Source organism: Phoca vitulina, unplaced genomic scaffold (assembly GCF_004348235.1).
Source record: "Phoca vitulina isolate PV1807 unplaced genomic scaffold, GSC_HSeal_1.0 scaffold4, whole genome shotgun sequence".
Lineage (NCBI taxonomy): Eukaryota > Metazoa > Chordata > Mammalia > Carnivora > Phocidae > Phoca > Phoca vitulina.
Genome location: NW_022589707.1, coordinates 42,199,199 through 42,209,355, shown reverse-complemented (window position 1 = coordinate 42,209,355; position 10,157 = coordinate 42,199,199). Strand labels below are relative to the sequence as shown.

At 33.6% G+C, this 10,157-nt stretch overlaps 1 protein-coding gene across 3 annotated transcripts in view; it reads left to right on the top strand.

Moving 5' to 3' along the window:
* CBX3 (chromobox 3) overlaps positions 1-9,360 on the top strand; it is an 11,168-nt gene extending 1,808 nt beyond the window's left edge. For all 3 annotated transcript variants that reach the window (XM_032401899.1, XM_032401900.1, XM_032401898.1), the window contains 4 exons: positions 2,860-3,002; positions 5,328-5,490; positions 7,638-7,732; positions 8,096-9,360. In XM_032401899.1, the coding sequence (XP_032257790.1) occupies positions 2,860-3,002; positions 5,328-5,490; positions 7,638-7,732; positions 8,096-8,222 (528 nt within the window). In that variant the 3' untranslated portion in view covers positions 8,223-9,360. The remainder of the gene's footprint in view (positions 1-2,859; positions 3,003-5,327; positions 5,491-7,637; positions 7,733-8,095) is intronic.
* The last annotated feature ends 797 nt before the right edge of the window (positions 9,361-10,157 follow it).

The window sequence follows — 10,157 nt, the reverse complement described above, 5'->3', positions numbered from 1 at the left end:
AAATTTTTTTTCCCAAAAAATATTTTTTTTTTGGTTTTTTTTGTTTGTTATTTCCTTTCTCTCTTTTTTCTTTCCCCCCCCCCCCCCCCCCCCCCCCCCCGTGTTGTAATGGGGAGAAATAGAGGCAAAAACGAAATCATTACATTGAGATACTTACTGACCTGGCTGAATAGTGTCTTAATCCATTTAGAGAAACCTAATCTTGGGAGGATAGTACAATGAATTTTACAGAGTATTTTTATCTTGAAATAAAAATAAACTTTTGCAACATGGAAGAATTTTTACAAGCATAAACACCATGCTGTAACGCCCTTGCTCATTGGCGTAACAGTCCCTAAGTCACCCTATAATGAATTCTAGAGAATCCAGGTATTTTCAGTATTGCTCAGTTTAAAGAACCTAGATTGGGACAAAGGTCATTCAGTTACTTTGCTCATGTTGTTCTATTTCGAATTTGATTATTCTAAAATCCATAAAGGTCTTAAATTCAAGTCATTGCCATGTTTTTTTTTAATACCAAATAAACAAAATCATATATATGTCCAAGAAGGGCAGAAGAGTAGATTTGGATCTTGCGAGCAATTACATTTTTTCTCTCCACTGTCTTAAACCCCAAGTTTGCATTTTTAAACTTCATTAAAAGTTCGATGAATGTGTAAAGACATACATATGTTCGGCCATATCAAGTTACAGATTTTTTGAAAACACTGAAATATTCACATAAAAATAGTGAAATTCAAACTTAATGGTTCTCACAGTAATTCTAATACATTTCATCAATAATTGGAATTGTATTAAAGGTCAGTGTTAACATCTAAATAAAGCGAAACATTGGTTTTTGGTTTGTATATTCTCCCCTTGGGTTTCATACTAAAAAGGCAAGTTTGGTTTTTAATTTTTGCCATCAAGAGGTTGCACGTTTAACTCAAATATTCTGGGAATCGTTGAAATAAATACAAATTCTGTGGCACAAATGATTCCCATCAAAACCATCAATGGAAAAAAACACAAAGCATCTTCTATGCCCCCTCAGGATTGAACTGTCCTTCAAATTCCGTAAGTGGTAGACCAAAGTGTAGATAATTGAATTGACTGTATGACCTGTGACCTTCAGGTACTGGAAAGAGAAGGAACTAGCTGTCCCTGGGACTTTGAGGATGAATAGAGATACAGGAAGCAAACATAGATGCTTCTGTTGCTTTGGCACACAGTTTTGAGAGTCTTCAGTGTCCATAACAAAATGATACTTAATTATCTTACCCTTTGCTAAAGGATCATAAATTGACAACTTTGAAAGTTTTTCTTAATCTTCTAAGAGATGAGGTTTGTTAGTTTAGGTGGGAAAGTGGGTGAGTTTTCTTCTGAAAAGAAAAAGGTGAACACTTACTTGTAACCAGCTTGTGAGTGCCATAGTAAGAACTTCATTTTTTGTGCTGAGGTTTTTTTTTTTATCTTATTAGTGTTTATTCTTTTCACTTTGTGTTTATTTTTGTTATCCTCTTTATTCTGTTAATCTCTTACTTTCATGAACATAGCTGATTTGTTTATCATTTAGGATCAGTATCGAGTAGGCTACAGTTTTTCTTTTCTCTTGCTACCATTCCTTGTACAGAAGCAAAAAGCACTCCGACTGGTTGCAATACCCAAGTGTCTTGACTAATGAAAATTATAAGAAGAAAGAAAATTATAAGGCCTGATTTGGAGATGGTATCCAACAAAAGCAGATATTTGCTGGGTTATTTTAAATTCCAGAGGATTTTTATTTTTTATATGTGTGTACACCTCTAAATAATTACATAATTTTAATTTTAATGTCCTTTTGCAAGCTTGAGGCACTGCTGTTGTTACTTTTCTGCTTGTATGCTATGGGGAGAGGTGACTTTAATGACTAGGCAATTAAGTTTTTTTTTTAATAGCACCACTGAAATTATTTTAAAATTAACATAACATTTGAGATTTTCCCCGTTTCGTCTCTTCTAATTAACCATTTCAGTTTTTTGTTTTATCTGCTTTCAGTCTTCATAACATGAGTTATTGGAAAATAGTGGTTTTAGTTTGGTCTTTTGGCTTTTCTCATAGTGTTAACACAAAAAAGAAAATACTAATCTAAAAATTTGTTTAAGGTGAGTTTCGTTGGCTACCATTTTAACCCTTGAGAAACCAAGAAAAGGATTTTCCCATTAGAGAATTATTTTGGCCTCTTCAAGTGACAACGTAACTTTGTTCTGTGTGATCTGTAATATTATATACAGAAATTATGGAACAATAATAGTGTCCTTTTTAACCTATTCATGGTCTTAGTTGACTCTACAATTGATCTCAGGATTCTGAACCATGTTTTCATTCTGCACTTACCTCTTTCTGTATAATTGAGACTTTTAACATTGGTGTTTATATTGAGAAAGAGGGTTGTTAGTGTTTGGGGGCTGTAGTTTTTAAATGGGACTATGGTTCACTTAATAAGGTCTCATTAGTATTTACTGTCTTTGTATCATTTTCTAATACTTTGTAGTTGTTTGTTGCTGTGTTGTAGTTAAAAAGAGTGCAAACTCTAGTAAACTTGGTCTTGTAAACTAGGTAAGACATTAGATTTAGAAAAGATAAGAGTATTTTCCAGATAGTGTTTTTGATTGTATTATTTCAGCTGAAAGGGGTGGGTGATAGGTTTGAGCTAAAAGGGAATTAAGTATTCTTTTTGATTATCTGTTGACTTTTATTTTTTCAGAACGTGTCTGCCCTGATATAGAAGTAAAAATATAGGTGTCAGACGCAACGATAATATAAATAATTTAGCCTTTAAAATGTACTCAAAAGTGAAAAAAGAAAAGTTTCTTAAATGTCTCTTTTGTTTTATTTTAGCAAAAAATGGGAAAGAAACAAAATGGAAAGAGTAAAAAAGTAGAAGAGGCAGAGCCTGAAGAATTTGTGGTGGAAAAAGTACTGGACCGACGTGTAGTGAATGGGAAGGTGGAGTATTTCCTGAAGTGGAAGGGATTTACAGAGTAAGGAATCTGGTGCTTCTATTATATGTTTAACTGCACCTAAGTGACATTTAAAATTTGCTTTTAGTCTGGGATTTTTAAAATCCGTTTCCCCATACATTTCTTTTCATTTAAAGACACCTTTATTCCAGGGTACTTTGAGACCTGTTTAAAAAGAGTCCTGTCTTTACCCTACAGTTGTAACCAAGCACATTTGAAATTAGTTGATTGACTTGGAGAGTCAAATTTATAGGCATACAGTTTATTGTGTAATGCATTTTAATGTGGTTAGATATTGTACTAATTAGAGTATCTAATTGACATTGATTTCTTATATACAGAGAACAGTAAAAGTATTGAAGCTATATAAGGTAGACTGGTGGGTGTTGAACAGAAGTGCTTATCATCCAGGACTTCTAGGATGCACTAGGTTTACTGTATCCTAATCTCTTAAGAAGTGGTGTGGGCATTTTTTAAGCTCCTTAGTTCTTTATGTTCCTTGTTACTAATTGCTCTCATAATTTTTATAATGTTAGCTGTATTGCAAATAACTCATGCAGAAATTCCAGTCTTATATTTAACATTTATCATGTGCTAAATCTGCCTTATACCACAAAAACAGCAAGGCTCTGTGGTCAGTGACTTATTGAAAATGGATAGGTAGAGATAAACAACAGTTTTCTGAGTTTGGTGGAGATGGGGGAGTGTTCTAGTCAAATAATTAGGCTTCGGAATATCTGTTACCTACTACTTGCCCCACCATAGCAATTTGGGAATTACAAGTTGAGTGGAAGATTTAAGGTTCTTTATTTTATCCTTCTAATATCCTTAGTTGAGCTTAAGTATATAGTATAAGTTCATAATTTGCTACTAGAAAAATTTCCTACAGATAGCAGAACAAAGCAAAATAAGTCTGAACTATTTTAAAGTTAGATGTAACCAGTATGCCAAAGAATTGATCACCTTCATGTGATAGTTTTTTTGTTGTTTGTTTTGAAATCTCATGAGACATTAAATGCTGTTTGTCTCTGTCCAGCCCATCAAAATGTTAAGAGACTTAACTCCTTTTCTCCCTCTTTCTCTCAAACTTAAGGCCATTAGTATGGCTGAGAACCTACTATGTGCAGTACAATGTATTAGGTAATACAGAAGTCTGTAATTAAAGTAACACTACAAAATGGAGGCTCTGCTTCAACTCTTTAGTCCTCCTCTATCCTCTGATTCAAGTTTGCCAGTTTTAGCATCTCAGGATATCAGAAGACCCCAAGTTGTAAACAGTACCTTTCTTTTCTATCACTCTAAAATGATTAATTTCATTCTATCTTGTTCTTTAAAGGCTTTTTGGATCAGAGTGCACAAAGTTAACAAGCCTATAGGGCACCTGGCTGGCTTAGTTAGTAAAGCATGTGGTTCTTTGATCTTGGGGGTCGTGAGTTTGAGCTCCACATTGGGCGTAGAGTCTTAAAAAAAAAAGTTAGCAAGCATATCACTAGTGTAGGATTATCTAACATTCACGTTTGGTAATTGATATTCATTTTCTTTCCAGTTCTTCTGAAAAACACATGAAAATAGTCATTTTGGCATTATATCAGGGATTGCCAAACTTTTCCCTTAAAGAATCATGTAGTAAATAAATAATTTAGGTTTTGTGGGCTCTAGACCTCTCACAATTACTCAACTTTGCAAATATAGTACAAAAGCAGCCGTAGACACTACATTAAACAAAGGAGCATGGCTGTGTTCTAATGAATGGGCCCTGATTTCCTATAATTGTCATTTTGAAATTTTTTCCCAATTAAAAATGTGAAAAGCATTTTTAGTTGGCCCAACATACAAAAGCTGGGTTTGACCTTTGGGTTGCCAACCCCTGCTTTTTATCATTGCCCAATCTGAGCACCCAGCAGAAGTTGAAAATACTGCCTCACATATAGAATGCCTTAGAATTTTTGTGTTTTCAAACATGGTGTTGAAGGTCCCAACTAGAGACATAGTCTGACTGATCTGATAAAGTAATTTGGGGTGGGAATAGGGAATCCTCATTTTTAAAAAGCCTTTGCAGAGAGATTCTGAAGTGGGTTGTCTGTGTAACTTGGGAAAATATTAGTTCCAATTATTCTGCCAGAGCAGGTATAGTTAACTTGGAGGTAATACAGCAGACTGCCCACTTACTAGAGGCTAAGAAAACAGACACAGGAAGTATAAGCAGATTTTATCAAAAGAATGGGGATAGGGAGAAAAAGGTAAGTATCTGCAGTACAGCAGACTTTTTTTTAGATATATGTTAAATGAATGTAGATGATGGTGATGAATCATATTTAATTGATTTTTTTTTTTAACCGAACCCAGTGCTGACAATACTTGGGAACCTGAAGAAAATTTAGATTGTCCAGAGTTAATTGAAGCATTTCTTAATTCTCAAAAAGCTGGTAAAGAAAAAGATGGTACAAAAAGAAAATCTTTATCTGACAGTGAATCTGATGATAGCAAATCAAAGAAGAAAAGAGATGCTGTAAGTATAAAATATTGCCTAGCAGACTGACTTGGTAAAAGGTTGATGGCTTGATTTTTAAAATACATTAAAGATACTTTTAAGAATTCAAATACTTTTTAATGCTTAATATTCAGGACAAAAAGGATAGGGATGATTTAGCCTGCATCATATAAATGTTCAGTAGTAAGTGCTTATACCATTCACATTGTTGTGCTAGTGTTATTTTGAGTAGATTCGTGGATTTGATCCCTGATAAGGTCCATTTCCTGTGATCCAGGACTGGCAGTTTTAAATACAGTGAACACAAAGATTAGATCATTGCAATCCTTTACAATACAGTATAAACAATCCACAAAGCACATCCTGATTATAGACCATTAGTGGCACTGACCACCAGCATGTACTTTCACATGTGATCTTTGTTTTGTCAGAATATTGCCAAGCAACATTTTGATTTTGAAGTATATAATCTTCGGTAATAGAATTTTTTAAATATTTTTTGGTGTGAATTGAGACAGCTGGTTCATTAACTACATGGGTATTTTGACCCAGTCTTTGCTTCACTAATGTGTCCGTGGCTTTGGGCAAAACATACAACTACTTGCTTATACCTTCAGCTCCAAAACAGATTGTCCTATTTACCATGCCTGCTGGCAATTTGGGAAAAGGTCTTGATTCTGAATTAGCATTTGGGCTTGGGAACTAACATTGATAAGGTCTTTGGATTTAAAATTTGATCATCTGAATTAGATGCTAAGTAGTTTACAGATAACCTGTTAAATCTTCATGGCAGGTCTGCTAAGATTATAGGTATTATCCCCATTTTCCAGATGAGAAGCAGAGGTTGACTACAAATTTGGTTCTGGATGCTTTAGCAGCCAAAGCAAAAAGGTAACAGTGTTAAGAATCCATATGCGTTAATTGAAAGTCAACCGTATATTCAGCAGAAGCACTGTTTAATAACAGTAGTTATCCTACACTGAGCTCTTAGAATGTGCCCAGCAGTGTTCTACATAACTTAATTTGCATTTTTTATACTACAAAACGTCCATGAGACAGATAGTATTATCATTCCTGTTTTATAGGGTAATGAACCTGAACCACAGAGAGGTTAACTTGCCCAAAGCCACACAGTAAAGGTTAGAGTCGTCATTCTAACTAACCCAGGTAATCTGACTCCAGAACCTGGGATATTGATAAGAAAGTCTGGTAGGGAGAAGGGATTTCTTAATCTAAGCAGTTCTCAAACTCTTTTGGTCTCAGAACCCCTTTAATACTCTAGAATATTGAGAATCTCGGAGAACTTTTATTTATATGTGTTACGACCATCAATTCTAACTATATCAGAAATTAAAACAAAGTTCTAAAACATTTGTATATTCAGTTAAGAAAAACAAAACCTATTGCATGTTCATAACTTACGAAAAATAACTTTAAATGAAGTGGCATTTTACAGTTTTGCAAATTTTTTCAGTGTCTAGCTTAAGACAGTTCTGCATTTGATTTGCTGTCTTAATGTTGTTTGGTAGAGGCATATGAAGATATTCTGAAGTCAAAGATAAATGAAAGGAGGGGACCTTGCAAGATAAACAGACACCCACTAAAGGTCTCAGGGATCCCCAGGGATCCTCAGATCACACTTTTAGAACCATTGGTTTATGCTAAGTATTTTTTAAGGTTTCGTACAAGGCAGATCGATTACAATACTGATCAGTCTGAGTTTCAGAGTTTTTACTATTTTGCTATTTGTATTTTGTGTGTGCTTTAAAAATTTGTGGGTAATTTAGACTAATTCCTAAAAGTGATTTGAAATACTAACTTTAAAGAATTTATAATTACTGATGAGTTAGCAGAAATAAAGGGATTAATTTGTGTGCCTACACAGTTCTGTCTTCCGATGTGTTAGGATAAAGAAAGGTATTTATTTTCTTGCCTTGAAATTCAGAATACTTTTAGATACCTGGATTTGTTTTTTCTTGGAAGGTTAATGGAAATTACAATGTGTTTTAGTACTAAATAAGAGTTCTTTCTCCTGTCATTTCTTTTTCACTTTCATTTGAAAGCTATATTTCATGAAAACAAATTGGAAGTTAGTATTATTAGTTTGCAATATGGAAAGTCGGTGAAACATTTATGTAAAGAGTCATTTAACATCTTTTAATCAGGCTGATAAACCAAGAGGCTTTGCCAGAGGTCTTGATCCTGAACGAATAATTGGTGCCACAGACAGCAGTGGAGAATTAATGTTTCTCATGAAATGGTGAGTGTGCAGATGATTGCTATTATATTTTAAAGTAGGAGTAGATTTTTTTTTTTTTAAATTTGTGAAGCCTTATCTAGAAAAGGTTTTATAGTTTTCATCATTAGATAGTATCTGCTGAAAGGATGATTCTAGGATTTTTGTAGTTTGGGGGTTTTTGGTTTTGTTTTGTTTTTTTGCTAATTGTGTTTTAAAGCAAAGATTAGCCTGTTTTGGAAAATGTAGTTTTATTGGAACACAGCCACAATTATCTGCTTCTGAAGCACTTAAATATCTTTTGATTGAATTATGATATAAGTGAAAGATTCTCAGTTGGCAAAAACAGTTGAGACTTTTGACTGAACTTTTTTTTCCTCACAACAGGAAAGATTCAGATGAGGCAGACTTGGTGCTGGCAAAAGAGGCAAATATGAAGTGTCCTCAGATTGTAATTGCTTTTTATGAAGAGAGACTAACTTGGCATTCTTGTCCAGAAGATGAAGCTCAATAATTGTTTGCGTTGCTTTTTATATATATTTATATATATATATAAAATCTGGGTCTTTGTTTTTTGATTTATTAGTGTGAAGAAATAACATTCTAATGAAAATCAAGTTTGATATGTTTGTTTTGAAGTAGTATTGGGGGAGTTGTTGGGTTTTTTTGCATCTATAGCACTGGTTACTTTGAACAAATAAAAGCTTTCTGTAGTTGCTTCCTTTATCAGAAAAAAATATTTGAGACCATGGTATATTATCCCCCTGCATTAGAGAACACCTTTTCTAAATGTTGGGGGAAATTTCATAGTCGTTACTCAGAATTTGTGTTTAACTCCTATATGCCTGAGGACCATTCTGGGTTTTTTGTTTATTTAGGGGGTTTTTGTGTGTATACTTAAAATACATACATAAATGGTTTTTGTTTTTTTAACATTCACCAAAACAAAAACAGCATTTATAACCATGGATAAGCCCATGTTTCTGGGATGCTATCATTTTTAACAACTTAAGAAATAAATCACTTAAAGTTAAACTGAAGTTTTTCCTGAAGCCTTAACCTTTCAAATTTTTAAATTGGACAATTTAAAAGCAGCAATATCAGAATCCATATTCATATCTACAGTCATAAATGCAAGTTCATTTGCAAGATCCCTAAAAGGAAAATTTTATCACCACCAACAACCTCCCCACCCAAATGACAAAACTAGACAAGTCCTGGTGTGTTTTAATTAGGTAAGCAAAACTTAGTTAAATGTACATTTAAAGGTTCCTTCTAGTGAACCATTTCTTTTCAAGAAGTTGAAATCTCTGTGCTGTATTGACTAAAAGGTCATGATTCATGGAATGTCTAAGACTTTGTTCATGGAAACCAATCATAATCAGATGGTTAGAGATGTTGGCAATTTAGCACCTGCTGGAATAAATGGGTGGACAGACTTTTATAATCCAAATTCTTAACCTGCATGTATTTTCTTTACCCCAACTCGTTCCTGACATGTAGGCTCAGTCTTCTCAGTATTTGAGTTACTGGTTCAGCAGAAACCAGGAAAAACAATAACTTTGTAGTCAGAATGTTACCCAACTGTATATTGTTTACTTTATTGTAAATACTGGTAAACAGTGGTCAATAAATAGTTTTATATTCCTTTATGTGATTAGACTTTTTTTTATCTGATTGTCTTTCTAGTGGGAGTAGAAACACAACCTTAGAATCCTCTTCGTGTTTATAAATAACACTAAAGCGTTAGAGTACATGTCTTTGATCTTTTGAGCTGAGGAGTTTCAAACTTACTAGAATATGTATTTCCACAAAAATGAAAATTGGTTTCTTGGGATGCCTAAGAGGAATCTGCTTCATTAAAATGAAATTTTGATACTTAGAATCTAATTTGTTGAAACTTCTGTCTGAAAAACAGTTATGATAGGACTGATTCTGTTGTGATAGACACATTTCTACTAATTTTCAAAATCCATACAGAGAAAAGGAAATCATTTTGCAATATATAAATATTTAATCCTGTTGTACACCTGAAACTGATAGGTTATATGTCAATTTATACCTCAATTAAAAAAATTTTTTTTTAATTCCTACCTATACTAAGCTATTTATTACTTATCTCTTTATATACCTAGCACTGCTCTCAACAATGGGTTCCTACGTGGTACCAAACTCCCTATTGATACCAGAAATTGATGGCCTCCACATTAAACTTTAGTAAGGGCATTTCTGGAAACTATTGTCTACATACTACTTTTATTGCCCCTTATTATTATGTTGTATGTTTCTTATTGGTGCTGTAAAAAATTGCATCAAGCTTAATGGCTTAAAACAACATAAATTTATTACCAGTTCTGGAGGTCAGAACTCTTAATTTGTCTCACTGACCTGAAAAGGGCTACAGCAGGGCTGATTCCTTCTCGAGACTCTAATGGCAAAATCTGTTTCC